Source organism: Schistocerca serialis, chromosome 6 (genome assembly GCF_023864345.2).
Source record: "Schistocerca serialis cubense isolate TAMUIC-IGC-003099 chromosome 6, iqSchSeri2.2, whole genome shotgun sequence".
In the NCBI taxonomy this organism is placed as follows: Eukaryota; Metazoa; Arthropoda; class Insecta; order Orthoptera; family Acrididae; genus Schistocerca; species Schistocerca serialis.
Genome location: NC_064643.1, coordinates 665,845,871 through 665,866,646, shown reverse-complemented (window position 1 = coordinate 665,866,646; position 20,776 = coordinate 665,845,871). Strand labels below are relative to the sequence as shown.

Here is a 20,776-nt window from a genome sequence, read left to right as displayed (position 1 = left end):
ATACATTACGTACAAATAGCCTAGAGGGAATAATAAGAATGGACGAACGAGAAAAAACTTTGTTCGATCACACTGCTCATTTCTGGTTGCTCGTACGACAATGGTACTCGCACGAATAAACATACTTGTTGTATGTATTGTATAAACCAACGATGCTGAAATTATTACTGTATCACGATGCCACGATCAGAGAGTAGATGGAATAAGTTTTTATTATTAGGCCGTTTTCAGTGTTGGAATTGAGATACTGATATTATTAGAATTATTAATTTTAAGCAAATTAAAGGCACCAGTTTCCAATATTGTGCTTGCTAATGTAAGTAAGAATTAAGAAACCTCAAGGCACCGTACGATTTGTTGATGTAGAGAAAGCATTTGGCAATGTTAATGGTGCAAGATGTTCTTAATTCTTTAAAAAAGGCAAAATCTGGTGAAATACGCACAAAACACAATCAGTACAGGAGCAAAGGGGAGAAAGTGAAGGTGGAAGACAAATAACGAAATATAATGTTTAGGTAGAGTATAACACAGTGACCTAGACTTTGCCAGTACTTTTCAGGCACCGTAAGATTTGTTGATCTTGGGAAAGCGCTTGATAATGTTAATGGTGCAAGATGTTCTAAATTCTCAAAAAGAAAAAGAAAAAACAGGCAAAATCTGTGGAAATACTACAAAATACAGTCAGTGCAGGAACAAAGAGGGGAAAATGAAGGTGTAAGACAAATAAAGAAATATTCAGATTAGGTAGAGTATAAGACAGGGACGTAGACTTTGCCACTACTTTTCAGTCGATACATGTATAAAGACAGTTATAAAAGAAGGGTTCAACAGTGGGATTCGGCGTCATGGTGACAGGATATCAATGATAAGGTTCAATGATGACGTTTCTATGTTCCATGAAAGCGAGGAGAATTACAGTACTTGTTGAAGGGAACGAATAGTCTGTTGGGTACAAAAGAAAAACGAACACAGTGGTTAGTATAAATGAGATTTGCAATAAACGTAACATAAAAAAATGGTGACTATAAAGTAACCGAAACTAAGGTATTATCCTATCCTGCTATTCTGCAATCGTAGATGCAAAACAACCCGTGACGGACGAAGAAAGAAGGAACTAAAATGCGGATTAGCACAAGCAATGAGGGCATACTTGGCTCAGAGACGTACACTACTACCAAAAACTGACTATAATTTGTGGAAAAAATTTCTGGAAATGTACATTAGGAGTATCGTATTGCGTGTTATTGAACTATGCACAAGGGGAAACAGGAAAGGAAGAGAATCTAAGCATTTGTGATGGGGTGCTACAGCAGGATATTGAAAGTTAAGAACACTAATAAAACAGAAATAAGGTTGTTTTCCACAGGACTTAAGAACGTATGGGAAACAGTGACAAGAAGAGGGTATAGGAAGGTAGGACACGTGTTAGGACATCGGGCAATAACTTCCATGGTACTATAGGGAGTGCAAAGGATGAAAGGATAGCCACCGTAGAGGAAGAGATTGACACAGAAGAGAAATATATGGCGCGTAGCATCAACCTACTCAGAAAATCGATGTCGAAAGGAATAAGTCTGGATATGAAGACAGTAGAAGCCGTCTCATTGCAAGATAATAAACTGATTCTAACGTCATACGATGAAAGACAAAATATAAAATAAAGATGTATACAAAATAAAGATGTATTAAAAACAAAAAGTTTGTTCGCTGATTATCATAGGTTATTTGCTGAACACAGAGCGCAGGGAAAGAAACAGAACTGTACAGTATTCTCATGATGAGAGAGACCATGTTCTTCTTCTAGCCGTCAGCTGTCCTGTAACTTGGCTTGATCAGAAGCTGCGAAGCTCAAAGCGCAATTATAACTTGTCTGGCGTAGTGGTCAAACTAAAACTGCACTGAGATGCAACTGACTGGACGTAGCTGACAGGCCTGTGGATGGGTCTGAAGACTGAAACTTCATCAAAGCAACATTTCTGCCTACGCACCACTTCCGTACTAGTGATAAGAGTTCCATTATTAACTTGGCCGCTTGTTTCGTCTATAAAGACTTGTTTTCCTAGCAGTTTTCAATCTCAAAATGATTCTTCAGGGCAGAGTAACTGCTGCAATGCGTAAATCACAGAGTTTGAGAACAGTGATTTACCCCCTATAACAAATAGTTCGTATGCTTGGAGGAACCACTTTAAAACTGACAAATTCTAGAATAATATACTTCATTATTAAATTCGTGAGTAACGGTTATAAAACTGCCACAGATATTTTGTGCCCGATCTCCAGTGATCAGTCATTACCATACCACTGTTGTTGCTAATCATTTCTATTTGAGTGAATCTACTACATGTGTGTTAGATTGGATGACTAGTAGCAGTGCAATTTCGTGGCCATATGAGTCTCGATTCGGTGCCCTTTTCAGCCCTATTCCTTGAAACTGATGTTTAAATCGAAGTCATTTCGACAACGTTGCTTGGATATACGAAGCTGTCATCTGCGTTGAAATTTAAACTAAATTAGTCGTGCACCCGTTCTTGGGATAGGTTTGATTGTGCTATCCTTGGTATGTGGGTATCATTTATATTGTCATTGAGTAACTTCATTAATTGTTCCTGTTACAGATGCGATATCGAATCGTTGAGTATCGCAGGGCTCTTAAGCTGTGCAGGTATTGTTGAAGTATGTAAAGGTTCTGATGAAATATGATTTGACGCACAAGTTGTGACGACGTCATCCGGTTGACCGACTACAGTAATGTCTCCTTTAATACATCAAATTTATTTTTTTATTACGTGGGATATTCACACTACACACTGGAAAACCAACTACTGGTAGGGAACATTTTTCAGATATTCAGTTCTAAAAGAAGTTTAATATACTTTCTTATTCCGTTTATAAGTGATGGCACTCAATTTTTTAAGATGCTCAATACTTTTTCTGAAACTACAAACACTTCTTCAGAAAATTAAGGTTTCTCTCCAAACGTGAAAACAAGTTACATGGGACAATGTAGTTAAGTACCTATTAAGAAACATTTGATTGAAATTTAATTGCGTTACATTCGAGAAAATCTTGTGAGTATTGTGTTTAGTAGCCTACACTGTAACTCTGCTGCACACCAATAATCAGTAAGTGAAATCAAGTTAAGGTGAATTATCGTTAAAAACCAGTTGCAGGATAAATACATTTTCAAACAGAAGCTATTGGAAAATAACAGAAATTCCCATTTTCAAGACAGGAAATATTGTTAGGGCATTGAAGCAACATTCATCTATTTGCAAACATCACATGATCCATGGTAAAACCTTCTTCAGTTTCGATGTTCGAGACGATGCACGACGGACGAAGTATGTCTTAACGGTCCACGTGTTACATATACAGTTCAAAAAAATGTATACAATTTTCTTCGTCATAAAATTGTGCACCTGAAGAAATATCAAAGTATTCCGAATAACTTTAATTCCGTCTCTTGTTCGGTTTTAGGAAACTACAGGAAGGATGCGTTTGGCGTTACCATCTCTGGCGCGGAGTTTGAATATGTACGAAGAACGGCCTGATTGGCTAACTTCAGAGCTTAATACCTCTCTAACGGCGCAAAGTATCGAACTTTAATCTTAACAACTATTTCTCAGGACTATTTACCCTGCAACACCCTTACAAGTCTTTCAGATTGTCTATGACTGCTCTGTATAATAATGTGATCTATCTAAGATAGTTCGAAAACTACTGTATTCACATTCCTACTTTCAGCAGATCATTGCCATATCCATTTATAACTAATCCACAAATAGCTTTTTTCAGAAATTTAATAAATCCAGGTAAGCATTCTGAACGTCATAAACTGTTACACGTGAATCGACTATACATTAGGTCGACACATACTAACAGAGACTTATGTGATTATAGTGTTAATAATATTAAATAGTTTAATGTTACACAACATCCCACTGAAATGTTTTGTAACAGGTGGAAGGAACACCAGCATATCTTTGTTTTGTAAATATATATAATCTACTGCCCCAGTCCGCTTGCTTAGCTAAGTAGTAACTTGGTCGTGGACTGAGTGTTGCGTTGTCCTGATCATCATTTCATCCTCATCACCGGAACGCAATTCGCCCAATATTGCGTCGACTGAAATAAGATTTGCACTTGGCGGCCGATCTTCCCCCAACGGGGCCTCCCGGCCAACAATGCCACACGACCATTTCTTTTTATCTACTACGTTTCGTGATGTGTTCTACATTATTGAGGATGGACGGAAGAAAAAGTACATCTAAACAGCATCAAACTTACCGTAAAGCAGCTGGTTGGTGGTGAAGTCTGGACACCAATCGTCGACTTTTGTTTATTTTATTGTTTGTTCATAATTTCTGTATTTGTAACTGTCAATGTACTTGTGACTGTCCAGGAGCATCAAACACTATACCTGAAACAACGCCCTGCAGAACGCAGTGTAAATAAACAGCGTGCTGTGACACGATGCTGCGGCACAGTATTTGCCTTTCGTGGACGGACGTGCCGTGTGTTGCAGGGCTGCCTAGCCGCGAGGCGCGCAGCTACGACGCCGGCGTGCACCGCGGCGGTGGCGGCGGCAAGCACCACGACGCCGGGTCTGCAGCAGCCGGCGCCGCCGCCGCCTCCGGGGCCAACGCGCTGCAGTCCGCGCCGGCGCCCACCTCTATATTCGCCACCGAGAACTCTACCGTGGCGGTGGCGCAGGTGGGCGGCACGGCCACCCTGCCGTGCGTCGTGCGCAAATTTGCCTCCGGCGTGGTGAGTCGCAGCTCTTACACACGAACACTAAAGTGATTCTTCTGCCCTTCCTTGTCATCTTTCTTGACTGATTTTATGCGCCTGTACACGATTAACTCTCTTGTGTCAACCTCTTCACCTCACAAGGGGACCGTGGCTGTCCGTCATCATCGATTTCGTCGAAACTGATGGTTTGTCCAGTGACAGAAGTGACAGCTTCAGGTGGCTATGCATTTACAAAGAAATAGCGTTTTTTGTGCGAGTCGGATGAGGCATCAGCTTTTTATCTTAGCGTGAGTCACAGGTAGCCGTTGGTGATGGAGGAAGAACACAGAACTGTAATCCTAACGTCATGGTGTCGACTACCTAAGCGGAAAGCTTTTATTTATTTTAATTTTTACGTTATTTGGACTGCAAGTAAACTGGGATAATACTCAATGTATTTTATTTATAATAATTTTCATTAAAGGCAAGAAAAGAAAAGACAAAGGAAAATTTTGGATTACAGATGAATTTCGAGGAAGGGATTCTAAGGGTTACAAAAAACCTTCGTATATAAAATGAGATGCTTATAATATTTTACAATTGATGATTTACGCGTTCTGAGGGAATATACATCGTAAAACCAGGGGAAGCAGTAATTTTATAGCCATCGTGCACTTATTGCATACGCCGCATTTGACACTAAAAAATTAAAAGTGTGAATTCAGCAGCATGAGTACTAAAAGGAATGCGCTAAATTTCGGTTGCGCGATAAATTACACAAATCTGAAGGTGTAAGTTCGAGAAAATACTAGATATTACAGTCATGAATAACTTAAACTGGAACAGTTACATACATATCGTTGTGAGTAAAACAACAAAGACTGTAGTAAAGGGGCTGTTTACACCAAGCTTGTCCGCCCTCTTAAGGAAACTGCTCTGCTGTGTGGGATCTGCATCTGTTGGGTCCGACGAAGGACATCGGAAAAGTTCTGAGAAGGACAGTTCGTTTTGTATTTTTGCAAACTAGGGGAGAGAGAGCCTCGGACATGATATTTTAACTGAGATGGCAAGCATTAAAATAAAGGCGTTTTTCGTTGCAGCAGGATCTTCTCGTGAAATTTGACCCTACAGCATTCTCCAACGATTGCGAAAATGTTCTTTTGGCGCCTTCCTACACAGGGAGAAATGATCATCATGATAAAATAAGAGAAAGAAAGAAATAGTTTGGAAGTGGTTCGATGATCGCTTTTCCAGGCACTTAATTTTGAACTGCAGAGTAATCATGTAGACGTAGATGTATATTAAATGGTTCTTTTAAAGTTTCTATACAGAAACAAACTTAATTAAGCGTCATGAAATGTCCCCTCTCACCACACAGTTTGACAGTAACTATGTGTAACGCACCATAGCTTCAAATATTAACGAGGATACCTTGCGATGTACAACGGAATACATGTATACTGGTGCAGTCTTCTCTGGATTTGATTTCCTTTTCTCTCTCGGTGACATAGGAAGAGTTTCAAAGTTTTTAATCAAATTCTTTACCTAACGCTAAAAATAGACATAATTCTGATATTGCACGATAATAATCATCCTTCAACCTGAAAATCCTGTCGCATAACTGTGGATGTCTTTCCCTCGCCAAGGTAGATAACACAAGAAATCTGTTCTCCTGCTCATAGGTTTTCATCACATCTAGTACAATATACTGAGCATCATATCGGTTTATTTGCAGTGTACATAGCGTAAAAATTGAAAATAGCATAGATTTCCGCATAAGATCTCGATTCCACGACCCTCGGATTACTGTTTCCGCTGCGCCACTCGCTGCCTCGAAACCACGCTACGATCAGTGGCTCATATCTCTCCCGACCCAAGCCAAAAAAGCAATTTTTTTCTCAACGCTTGGCCACCTGGAGGTTCCACTACTGCCACTTTCATTTCTAGCTAAACCAAGCCTGTATAATATGTCAGAACGAAATCGGTGATGATGAATAGGTCCTGTCTTCTTGCAAGAGTAAAACTTAACCATACGTCCTCAATTCTCTGTTGCATTTCAGCTTTTGTCCATCCCCAGAGTTTTTTTTCCTATATTGATCCCTGTACCGCAGTAGAAGTTATTGCCACATGTCACACCTAATTTCCTACCACCCTGAATCTGTAATTACGGTTTCCACTATTATTTCGTCGCTGATTCTCGAAAGACCTTTTTCGTCTCTTATTAATCCTCATAATTTTCAGTAACCTTCTGAATCCAAATTTTACATTAGGTTTGACGCTATTCTCGTCTCTATCATTCCTCTGTAGTTTTGTCCTTCTTTGATTTAGTGTCAGTGTCTGTGCTCACGAGACATATCAGTTTGTAGATCCTTTTATAGTTCTTTATATTACGAGACGACAGCAATGCCATTTGTTTATTTCTCAGTCTCTCCTAGTATTTCCTACTGGGATTGTGGGGACTGTGTGAGCGATGGTAACAGAAAACGTTCTGAGTGCCAAATCTTACATTTGTCCAGAGACACCAAATACGTGTATCTCTTTTTGTACGAAATTTATTTGCATAAAAAAATTGAGGGCATATTCTGATACCACAGAATTACGATGCCCACCTCATCACTACAAAAATTAAAGAGAAATTAGGAACTCAATAATTTGTTAAGAACGTTCTAAATGTCATACCAAGAAACTGGCTGGTTGCAAGTGGCAATAACAAACTTGTAGTACCAAGTGCCATTAATACAGAGGCATTACTTTTTATCTGTGATGTAAGATAGGACAGATATACAGCAGAATTATTTTAACTAATAAATCTATAGTCAGCAAAAACCATTTCTCAATTCTTTTATAATTTTTACAAAAAAAAGAATAAAAAATCAATTCACGAAAAGGCTCTCTCAATATTGTCTTCTGATTCTTTAACAACCCTGGTCTCGGGACCAGATGTTAACTGTAAAAACCCCTGTGCTTTTGAGGAAAAAACAGCAGAACCGTCAAGAGCTCTCTAATAAACATGGTTGTTCTTTTAGATGAAGTGATGAAGTACAGCATGACATACAACTGCCACGGTCTTTCCTCTTTTGTATGCACTGACATTTTCCTGTTCTTCCATTTCAGAGTAGGTGTTTCTACTCGTTCGTCGACATGGATGAGTGTAAGACACTTTGATAATGCTGCATTCGCAGATATCACACTATTGCATTGACAACAGTGTTTAAGTAGCATTTTTAAAACGAAAAAAGACAGTTGTAAGCACTGGAATGGTATTTTGAACGCCTGAGGGACGTGCTATTAGGCACAGATACCATGCACCTTCTAGTGATGAATGTGTGAAACATTTTTCCACTTCGATAAGTTCAAGGATTTGAAGCAAGGTAGCGAGAACACAATAGCAGTAAAAACGCGCTTTTTAAAAAAGACACATCGGACGTTTTCCATATGCACCCACCATATAAATCATTTATTTCTGGTAATTTCAGAATATACGTATGAAATAAATTAATGTACAACCTGAAGGTGAACTGTTTCTTCATATGTTATAATTTTCTCTCTGAATCTTCTAGTTTTATGATTTAGCCTCCTGTATCAAAAGGAATACCATCAGTTGTTTTAATGCCATTGAGAATATAACAGAGAAGGTAACCTTATTTTCATTCCATCCTGTACGTCTTTGTCTCCTGTTCGTTCTGATACTTCACTTGTGTTACATCCTGGCTAACTAATATAATGATACAGATCTGCGGACTGGTTAAGTTTTCTGATTCCTATTGAATATCTATCAATGTAGTTGGCCGGCAGTGATAGTAACAACTAAATATCCGGTAGCGGTGAAAAGAAGAGGTCTCGATAGAGGTAATTCCCTCTACTGTACAGAAGCTGTACATTCATCACTCAATCAAACATTTTGCTCTTATATTTAGAGACATCTTTTTATCGAGTTTCTGAAATAAAGTCCCTAACATCGTAAATTTTAAGTAACGAATGTAACAGCTTGAAAATACAAGGTACAAGATGTAGCGGAAAATACAGTTCCTATCGGTGTATACAGGATGGATCACCTAAAACTTGCACCGAAAATGTTGCGAAAATGGTAAGTGCGGTTTTGGCAGAATGGATTGGTAGTCAGGGGATCGTATTGTTGTACAATAAACAGATTGTAATAATACATATAAAGTGTATTTTTGTGCAAACATACAGAGTTTCAGTTGAACAAAGCCTATTGACATTAACAAAATGAATGTAGAGTAAAACAGAATGTCAGTGGTCTTTTTTGCATGATTCTAGGACGAGTTGTTTGTGAGATATCGTACTTTGAAAATTTCACCTACCGACAGCTGTTCATTAACTGAGGTAGCACATAATACAGAACAACAAAAGTGGGTTCATTGCTTATGTGGATTCTGACCAGTAAAGAGACAGGCGACCATCACAGGTTGTGTTCAAAATGACCACCAGCAGCGGAAATACACGCTTCCCGTCTGATATGGAACTATTGCTGAACATGTGCTAGCATTTGAGGGAGATGTCCCAGCAGGATGCAGTAATACGACGTTGCCTATCATCCGTTGTAGTAGGCATGTCCTTGCAGACAGTGCCTTTCAATTTTCCCTACAGAAAAAAAAGAACAGGAGGCGTCAGATCAGGGTAATTGGCCGGCCAAGGTCCTCTGAGTCCAGTCCGACGATTTGGAAACATGCTGTAGTACTCCGTGTACTATGGGCTGGACAGCCGTCATGTTGGTAGCGCAGCTTCCTCGTAGTCTGCAGAGGAACGTCTTATAGCATTGATTGAAGATTGTCTTTTAGAAGGCTTCGATACTTGGGCGCGTTTAGCGTTCCGCCTATGAAACATGGGCCAGCGAGCCGATGGTTCACTGATTGGTAAATGTGGCTTCATCACTAGACAAGATACGTGATACATCTCTAGAATCCTGTCTTAATACCCATGTACAAAACTTAACATAATTCTCACAATCGTTTGCGTGCAGCTCTTGATGGATAGATATGTGATAGGTATGGCACCGATGTCGATGCAGAATGCGTAGGTCACTCTTGCAATTGCGCTGAAGCTAACGTGCAGATCAACTGGAATAGCATCAAGAACATTAATTTTCCCCTCTTCTATCGTTAGTTATTTCCTTCTAAGATGTCGTATAAGTATTACACTACCAAGTTCACGTATTTGGTTGAAGAGGTTGATACGTAATTGCCGATATGGTTTACGTGTATTGGGATATCGTGAAGCATACACTGTACAAAAACGAACAGCATTCCTCCCACACTCTCCGTGCACCATGAGCATGTCGGCTTTTTCTCCATAGGCAAACCCCATCGTCCTCTCACCACCTACTGCTTGAACTGTCACACACTTACTAGCAGGTCACAGTGCACACAAGGAAGACAAAATCACACTGTAAGCAAACATAACAACATCGTACCAAGCATATACGCAGTTTGAATGGTGGAAACATGTGTCGGAGTCAAAACCTTTCCAAATACGATATCTCGTAAACGACTCGCACTATAATCCTGCAACGAGCGCCAGTGATGTTCTAATTTACCCTACATTCAATGCGTTGATGTCAAAAGGCATTGTCCCATTTAACGAAGGGTGTGCTTGCACAAAGTATACACTTTCTAAATATTATTACAATCTGTTCTTTGGTTAACAAAATGAGCCCTAATTACCAGTACATTCTGTTAAAACCGCACATTAGTAGCAGTTTCCATTTTCGCAATATTTGAGGTGCAAGTTCTAGGTGACTCACCCTGTGTGTTTATTTATTTGAAACTAAAAATTATATCGTGTTCAAACCAACTATACTTGCGAATCCTCAAACTACCTATATTTACGTCCCTCCAACGACGCAGAAGAATTATTAATACAAAATGTTTAAAAGGAGGTAAATGTAGTCATGATTTTAAAATTAAGTGACGTCCAGTCCCATAGAGATTAGAAGCATGTAATGTATATTATTCCAGTGTGTAGTTATTGTTATTTTGGTTCGTTTTTTCCAACAAATTATCTATTGCAGGTGTCCTGGATACGGAGGAAGGACTATCACCTATTAACGGTTGGCCTAGCAACATACAGCAGTGACAGTCGCTTCCAAATTGTGCACGCTAGACACCTTCAAGTAAGCTCACACTTTTTAAGCATCAGAAAATCTTCAGCGTGTTGTGCTTGTCGTTGTACTACCCCAATTCCTCAATTCCTTATTCTCTCTCCAAATCTCTTCATTTATGGATAACTGTTTCATGAACTGTGGACTTAATTCTCCTACCACATGCGAACAGTAATAATGTTTGTACATAAGAACAGTTTATTCATAATTTTTGTTTTTATTTAAATGAGTAAAACCATAATTTCTCCAAACTTTACAATAAGTAAAATATTCAACCATTTTTCCACATGCATAATAGTACGCTGTTAAGCTGTTGCTGTTAGAAGCTTTTACAATTACAAAGGTATTACTTGTCACTCATTGAACGTTTTCAGTTGTGTTCACATATATTGCATAATAAACATCAGACGCAGAGGCTACTAGATCAAAAAGAGACTAGCAAATTCGGTGATTAACGCAAAACGCTGCGACTTAGAGAATAAAGCTAAATTGTGGCGAGAGAAGAACAATAATTAATCCACGCTCCAGAGAAAGTGACCTCGACATTTTTTCTTTTAAAATCGGTGAAGGTTATAGGGACCCCTCGTGAAAATATATATCGACGTATGTAGAAGTTACGCGAAGACAAATTTTAACTCTGTCCAATATTTATAGCATTATTATGTTCGTCTATATATACTGCCATGCACGGTAAAATATGTTTATTCATGGAAATAGATTTTTTGTGACGCAGTTGTAATAATGCTCTGGATTACCTGAGATTTGTATGCTGTTTGCCAATGCCTAATGTATCCGGAACAGTCCCAGGTCAGATTACAACAAACAAACACCAGTTCTTGAAAGCATGGGACTCTCATATGCAAAAGAGCTTCAAACGTCCAATTATTTTACAAATAATTTATTGAGTTAAACATTTGCCTTTAAGCATGGAAGCGATAAATAAGGGAAAGTTTGAAATATGCTTACAGTTTGTTGACAGTCAAAGTGAATGAATATAAACTGGAAAATCTGTGCACCATTTGCAGAAAAATTTAATTTTTCACGCATGTATATATTTATGACATCATATCTACTGAATTATGTGTTGTACTGCGATATACTTTTGCAGGTACGTTTAGTAGTGTACGTGGATACAATTTGCGAAATGTGTGGCGAACAGAGTTAGTAGTAAAGTAGTAAATCAAAACGCCATGCCTGATACGGAAGTCTGGCTGCACAAACACAGAAAATGTAATGGACAACGAACTTTCTTCTTCCATCATTTTGCGTGGTACGTTAGCAAGAGAAACCTTCGTAATGGCTTGAAACTATTTGTACACTGTGCTGGCAGTCGCTAAGTGCTGTCATTCTCAAATACTGGATGAATTAAGCCCAAGTACACTGCTGGCCACCGTAAATGCAACACCAAGAAAGACAAGAGGTAGCACAACAAAATTTATTTTGTAGATAACATGTTGACCAAGTATCAAATGATTACGTTTACAGACGTCTGTGACATGTGGTTCCTGCCAGAATCAGTAGCCAGAGTAGCCGCCATTGTTGGAGATCACCGCTGCCACACGTCTCGGCATTGAGTCAAAGAGACGCTGGATGTGTTCCTGGGGTACAGCTGCCCAAGGAGCTTCCACACGTTGCCAAAGATCATCTGGTGTGGCAGCTGGGGATGTAATCTGGGTCACTCGTTGAGCAACCATGGACCACATGTTTTCTATCGGCGAAAGATCCGGAGAGCGAGCCGGCCAGGGAAGCACTTCAATTTGGTTATTGGCGAAGAACCTTTGGACAATGCGTGCCACGTGTGGTCGCGCATTATCCTGTTGAAATATGGCTGTGGCCGAGCCCTGAATGTAAGGAAGGACAACTGGCTCCAGCACCTCGGATATGTAGCGCCGGCTATTTAAAGTACCGGCAATGCGTACTAGAGGCGTGCGAGAGTAATATCCAATACCGCCCCATACCATAATACCCGGTGCAAGACCAGTGTGGTGGTGCATAATGCACCTGTCCAGCATCCTCTCTCCACGGTGTCTCCACACTCGAATCCGGTGCAGACAGAAGCGTGCCTCGTCAGTAAAGACAACGTCATTCCATTCTGCCGTCCACATCCGTCTGTCATCACACCATTGGCGACGGAGTCGTCTGTGGTTCTGCGTCAATGGTAGACGAAGCAATGGACGTCTTGCGGACAGACCACTCTGCTGTAAACGGCGTCGAATGGTACGCGCAGACACTGGATGATGCGTTACAGACGCAATGTGCTGTGCTATGGTTCGGGATGTCACTGAGCGATCCGTCACTGTCATGCGCACAATTTGCCTATCAGCACGTGCAGTGGTGCACCGAGGTGAATGCGATCGACCACGTCGGTCTGTCGTACCCTCCTGCATCCAACGGTCACATATCCGCATTACAGTTGTTTGGTTTCGTCCAACACGACTAGCGATTTCTCTGTATGATAATCCACAATCTCGGTAAGCCACTATCCTTCCTCTGTCGAACTCGGATACTTGATCAAACGATGTTCGCTGTTGTCTACGAGGCATAACTGATCGTCTTGTGAAACAACCACAAGGTAAACACACGTGCCGAAAGTACACCCGTCGAAATCGCCAAGCCTTAATTGGCGCTATGAGGTGGCGCCACAGGCGCGCGTGATGTGCGTCTGCGCTGAAATTCTAATCAGTTGCATATCTCATCGCTGCAAACCCATGATGTAAATTTCACTTGATTCGGATGCTTCCTTCAGGGTGTTGCATTTACGGTGGCCAGCAGTGTATTTGCGCGCTGTCATTTACACTGCCTCAAGACAAACGCAGCTTCTAACTGTAATACTTGTCATACTGTGTTAAATTCTTAATGTGACATTACACTTATTAATGAGTTGATTATAACAGCATTTTAAATTTTAAAATTCCATCAATAATTAATTACACAAAATACTGAAAATCTAATTTATGTTGCCAAGAGGCTGCAACTAGTACCGTCTCCCGGGATAGTGTTTTAATAATATAGATATCGGACCGAATGTTTTTAGCCAGGAATATTTCTTTCATATCCACGAAACAAAACCAAATTCTCTTTGCGTTCCTGCGGAACAGCAGCTCCTAAAACGTTCTCAGTATCAAACCATTATACGAGTAAATATCTAACGGAAAAGATTACGTAACACATGATACCTGTTTCAGCTGTTATTCTATATTTATTTACTCACAACTGTCTCTATCCCTTTGGCTGAAGTTACGGTAGTTTACAGGTCTCAGTTCCACGAGTCGTCATGAGAACTAAAATCACGAAAAAGACAAAATAGATCAGAATTGTGAAAAATTCATAATTTCAGTTGTCTACAGAATTAATCGGGACAGCTACTATCTAGGGGAAAGTGGACGAATTTTTGAAACTACATAGAAGGAACACAACTAATTCTGAGAATTAAACGGCGTGTGGCGAGCATGTGATGTTACATGTTACAGTTAAAAAAAGTTCGGGCTGTAACTTAAGTGAAGTTATTTAAAATAAAACTTTTATCTAAATCTTTCTGTAGAGCTGATGCTGTTTCCTGTGCTTTCGCGTAAGATATAGAGCCACATAACAAGACTCTTGTTAATTATTTTCTCCCTGAAATGTATACGGTCTGATGCTCCTCCCATGCTTGTACGCCCTGCGAGAGCGCGGGACACAACGACTTCAGAGGATAACTAGAAAGCAAGAGCCAACCAGTTTATTCCGGACCCTGGAGGCTACAACGAACTATTTGTCACCTAGGTCTAATGTAGTCTTTTTGTGGCATATGAGTTTATCTATTTAGCGTATGTCAGTATAAAGTGAGGTATAGCTATCACACATGAATTGTATAATTTTACAATATAAATAGAACTATAACATTAAAACCCCACGTTAATGTCCACCATTTTAAACAATAAAGGGACTGCGTCTGTCCAAAGAAATCTAGTTTCCCGGAGTAAGCTCGATTGTTACAGCTTTTACAGTGTATTTAATGGTCTAATGGAAGTGGAGCCTTTCCTCAGTGGATACTTTCTGCACATATGCTATGGCCTGTACGAATCCCGGTAACTATGAATTGTCCTTCACACAGGTCGCGGTAATTCAGTTCCGGATGCTTTAGTACTAGGTCTTACGAGAGCCTGTGTAGCGCCACTCAACGTTTCTGCTCATTTCCTTGTTACGGAAGTCCATTGCTTGTAACGATTCTACCAATACGGTAGGTGACTGCCTGAAATTCCTTCGGCTTGTTCCAATTGCAGGCAAGTTAGAATCGACTGAGGACTGGCGAATTTTAATTAATTTTTCACATTGTTTGAGAAGGCATTCTACCTTTGAAGATCGGGTGGCTCAGAATGCCTTAGAGGTAGTAATCAGTGGAGACGAGTAGATCTGATGCAGCCTTATATTCTCCTCACTGCTGCGTTTCGACTTTCCTCACAAGTGAAGCGGCCAGACTGGATTCCGCTAGTCGGCAGCAGCGTAGAGGAGTCCTCAGGAAGAAGATTATAGTTATTGTATCTTCTGCGCACCATGAGGTACCATTCAGCATCTGTATGTTAGTATGGCGATGAACCATGAACCATGGACCTCGCCAGTGGTGGGTAAACTTGCGTGCCTCAGCGATGCAGATAACCGTACCATAGTTGCAAAGACATTGGATGGGTATATGTTGAGAGGTCAGACAAACGTATGGTTCCTGAAGACGGGTAACAGTCTTGATGATTGCCTGACCTGGCCTTGTAACATCAACCGAAACGGCCTAGCTGTGCTAGTACTGCGAATGGTTGACATCAAGGGGAAACAATACACGGAATTTTTCCCCATGGCGTGGAGCTGCACTGTATGGCTAAAATATGATGGCGTCCTCGGAGGTAAAATAGTCTCGCAATCGGATCTCCGGGCGGGGACTACTCAGGAAGACGTCGTTATTAGCAGAAACGAAACTTGTGTTCAATGGATCTGAGAGTGGAATGTCAGATAACTTAATGGGGCAGGTAGATTAGTACATTTAAAAAGCGAAATGGGTAGGTTAATGTTAGATTCATTGGGAATTAGTGAAGTTCGCTAGCAGGAGGAATAAGACTTCTTGTCAGGTGAATAGAAGGCTATAAGTACAAAATCAGATAGGGTTACTAAGGAGAAGATTTAATAATGAGTGAAAAAAAAAGAATAGGAACGCGGATAAGCTACTATGAGCAGCATAGTGAACGCATTATTGTAGCCAAGATTGACACGAAGCCTACACCCGCCACAGAAGTACAAGTTTATACGCCAACTAGCTCCAAAGATGAGGAGAAGATTGAGGAAATATATGACCAGATAAAAGAAATTATTCAGATAGTTAAGAGGGACGAAAATTAAGTACTCATTGAGGACTGGAACTCGATAGTGGGAAAAGAAAGAGAAGGAAAGAAATGAAAGATGAAGCCGCCTGGTGGTATTTTGCACAGAGCATAATTTAACAATAGCTAATACTTGGCTTAAGAATCATCAGAGGATGTTGTATACGTGGAAGAGACACCGTGAGGTTTAAGATTGATTATATTATGGTAAGACAGAGAGTTAGGAACCAGATTTTAAGTTGTAAGACATTTTCAGGGGCAGATGTGGACTCTGACCACAATTTATTGGTTATGAACGGCAGATAAAAACTGAGGAAACTGCAAGAAGGCAGGAATTTAAGGTGTTGGGAACTGGATAAAACTGAGGAAACCAGAGATTGTAGAAGGATTCAGGGGGAGCGCTAGGGAACGATAGACAAGAACAGGGGAAAGAGATTCGGTAGAAGAAGAATGGGTAGCTTTGAGAGATGAAACAGAGAAGGCAGCAGAGAATCAAGTAGGCAAAAACACGAGGGATAGTATCAATCCTTGGGTAAAGGAGAATATATAAAAATGCAATAAATGAAGCAGCCGAAAGGGAATATAAACGTCTAAAAATGGCTAAACGGGAATGGCCAGAGGACAAATGTAAGGAAGTAGAATCATATATCACAAAGGGTAAGATAGATACTGCCTACAGGAAAATTAAAGAGACCTTTGCAGAAAAGAGAACCACCTGTATCATTGTCAAGAGCTCAGATAGAAAACCAATCCTAAGCAAAGAAGGGAAAGCAGAGAGAAGGTCTATACAAGGGAGATGTAGTGGAGGGCAATATTATGGAAATGGATGAGGACGCAGAGGAAGACGAGAAGGGAGATATGATAGTGCGCGAGGAATTTGGTAAAGAACTGAAGAACCTACGTCGAAACAAGGACCTGTGAGTAGACGGACTTTTGAGAACCAGCTATGACAAAAATCTTCCATCTGGTGAGCAAGATGTACGAGACAGGCGAAATACCCGCAGACGTCAAGAAGAATATAATAATTCCTGTTCCAAAGAAAGTAGATGCTGATAATGTGAAAATTAACGAACTACCAGTTTAATAGGTGACGGATGCAAAATGCTAACGCGAATCATTTATGGGAGAGTGGAGGAACTCGTAGGACCCGACCTGGGGGAAAATCATTTTGGATTCAGTAGAAATGTTGGAACATGCGAGGTAATACTGACCCTACGACTTCTCAAAGAAGGCAGATTAAGGAAAGGCAAACTTACGTTTTTGGTATTTGTAGGCTTAGAGAAAGCTTTTGACAATGTTGACTGGAATACCCTCTTTCAAATTCTGAAGATGACAGGGGTAAAGTACAGGGAGCGAAACATTATTCACAATTTGTATAGAAACCAGATGGCAGTTATGAGAGTCGAGGGGCATGAAAGGAGGAGCAGTGGTTGAGGACGAAGTGAGACAGGTTTGTAGGCTATCCCCAATGTTATTCAGTCTGTGTATTGAGCAAGCAGTAAAGGAAACCAAAGAAAATTTGCAATTGGAATTAAAGTTTAGTGAGAAGAAACAAAAAATTTCAAGGTTTATCAATGCCATTGCAATTCTGGCAGAGACAGCAAATGACTTGGAAGAGCAGTTGGGCGGAATGGTCAGACCTTGAAAGGAGGATATAAGATGAACATCAACAAAAGCAAAACGAGGATGATAAATGTAGTCGAATTAAATCAGGTAACGCTGAGGGAATTAGATTAGGAAATGAGACACCTTAAGTAGCAAATGAATTTTGATGTTTGGGAAACAAAACAAGTGATGATGGTCGAAGTAGGGAGGATATAAAATGCAGACTGGCAACGGCAAGAAAAGCGTTTCTGAAGAAAAGAAATGTGATAACGTCGAGTATAGATTGAAGTGTACGGAAGTCCTTTCTGAAATTATTTGTGTGGAGTGTAGCCATGTATAGAAATGAAACATGGACGGTAAGTATTTAGCCAAGGAGAGAATAGAATCTTTTGAAATGTTGTGTTACAGAGGATCGATAATGATTACATGGGTAGATCATATAACTAATGAGGAGATACTATATAGAATTGTGGAGAAGAGAAATTTGTCGTACAACTTGACGGAAAGAAGGGATCGGTTGGGAAGCGTGTGGGGTAAAAATCGTAGAGGGAGGCCAAGACATTAATACAGTATGCATATTCAGAGACATGTAGGTTGCATTAGTTACTTGGAGATGAAGTGGCTTCCGCAGGATAGAGTAGCATGGAGAGCTGCATTAAACTAGTCTTCGGACTGAAGATCATAACAACAACAACATGATCTTAATGCTGTACGTCAGCTTTTCTGCGCTGTTTTCTTTTTCCTCTTGCGGAGCAAGTTTCTGTTAAGAATTGCTCCTAAACGCTATGGGTATTCAATAAGTAACGCAACACACTATTTTTCTAAAAGCATGTTGATTATATTCAGGATTTAAATTTTTCATATTACTCCACACTCTTTTTTACTGTAATAACCTATTTTTCTACATAATTCCGTTCACAGCGACGGCATTAGACCAACTTCCTGGGGAAGCTCGCATGGTACCATACTAGTGGTCGACTTTGGAGCCAGCGTCTCAGTGCATCAATAAACTCCCCATTATCCTGGTACTACTTCTCCTGAAGTGGATCCTTCACTGGCCCAAGCAGATGCTAGTCGGAAGGTGCGAGATTCGGAGTGTAAGGGGTGGGGGTGGGGGCAAGGAAGAACAGACCAATGAAGTTATGTGAGTTCTAATGGGTGTGCAAACCTCCTTTGTCATGCTTTCGAGGCGACGAACTTGCTGAAGTCTGTACTTCGATTTCCTGAAGGTACTGCAGTACACTTCCGAGTTAATTGTTGCCCCATGACGGAGGGCATCAACCAGAATAACCCCTTCAGAGTCCGCTTGCTTAGCTTGGTGGTAATGTTCTTGCCGCCCATGCTAGCGGGCCCAGTTCGATTCCCGGCTGGCTTGGAGATTTTCTCCGTTCGGGGACTGGGTGTTGTATTGTCCTCATCATCAGTTATTCTCATCACCGGAGTGCAAGTCGCCCAAGTGGCGTCAAATGATATAAGTCTAGCACTTGGTGGCTGAACTTTCCCGAACAAGGGCCTCCCGTCCAACGATGCCATACGCTCAATTTTGTTTTACACCTTCAGATTCCAGAAGATCGTCGACAGGACTATACTGGCTGAGGGTGCGGCTTTGAACTTTTTCTTCGGAGGAGAGGTACTGTGGTGTCACCCCAAGGATTGCCGTTTTGTACATGGTTCGAAGTGATGAATCAATGTTTCATCGACTGTGACGATGTGACGGCTCTCGATAAAAAGTTTTCACGATCAGCCTCGTAACGTGCGAGGACTTCCGTACTGATGGTCCTTCGTTGCTCTTTATGGTTGTCTGTCTGGCGGAGAGGAACCCAGTGGGCACACTGCTTTAAGTACACCATCTGGTGGACGAGTGTGTCAGCAGTACCGACAGAGACGTCCAGTTGTGCTGCGAGATGTCAGAATGTGATCCGTCAGTCACCTCCAATGAGACTGCCCGCACGTTCCAACATCTCAGGAGTCACAGTTGTGTGGGGCCAGCTGGCATGCGGGAGATCGGACAGGTTTGGCGACATTGTTGCGATGATGACAGACGTCTCGTCCAACGACTCGCCGTGCTTTTGTTCACTACCAGGGCAAACTTTTATGAATATGTAAAATGGTCTGGTTTACTGCCAGAAGAATCTCTTCGTTGTAAAGAACCCCTGTCACGTATGCCATTTTGAACGCTATGTATAGCACCATTACCAATGGGAACTTCATGAAACTATACAGGATGAAGAGGGACTATTCCACGATCACCCACGACAAATTTTAACCGAAATTGGCGAAGGAAAAAAATGTATTTCATTACTTACTGCACGCTACTGGTGTTTTGCGAAGTCTTGGTGGTGGAGGACTAGACAATTACAGTAGACTTCTAGCTCTGCATTGGCAATTCGATTGTTAATATGAAGGGTGGAAACTTTGGTCTTCGTTTGACTCGGTGTTAATCTGCAGGATATATCCCTTCATCAGCATCAAGAGTGCTCCGTTAAGTCGCCAGAGCCAAATCGTCTGCGTAAATGAACTATCTTGGCACTGTTTTAGGGAGAAAGGTGTACATTATTTGAAGATAACTGGTGCCAATGTGGAACCCTGGGAACCCTGGGGATTTAGTATATTCTGTCTGATTAATCGATTGCCGAAGAGCACGTGGAATTATGTCTCAGATAACATGTTGTTTACGAGCCTCATTATGGGTGCAACTGTAGAACAACTGCGAGTTCTTACAGCAATCCTTGTTTCTAAACTGTATCATAGGGTGCTATCTGATCAACAAAAGCCACTGATGATTCAATTAGTCGTTGGAACATAGCTGCTATGAGTGTTGTTAATCTGAGTACACGGTCTGTACTGCTTCTTTTAGGTCAGAATGCTGCCTGCTCCATGCGAATAAATTCATTGATTTTTGGACCTATTCTTTGAAGGGTGAGTCATTCTAAAAACCGGTAACAGCATCTCAGGAGGGCGATTGAGCAACAGC

General features: G+C 40.8%; 1 protein-coding gene across 1 annotated transcript in view; it reads left to right on the top strand.

Moving 5' to 3' along the window:
• The window catches only part of LOC126483926 (lachesin-like), a 290,487-nt gene that overhangs the window by 234,970 nt on the left and 34,741 nt on the right, over positions 1 to 20,776 (top strand). The window contains exons 2-3 of the mRNA XM_050107201.1: positions 4,526 to 4,767; positions 10,763 to 10,864. Of these exons, the coding sequence (XP_049963158.1) occupies positions 4,526 to 4,767; positions 10,763 to 10,864 (344 nt within the window). The remainder of the gene's footprint in view (positions 1 to 4,525; positions 4,768 to 10,762; positions 10,865 to 20,776) is intronic.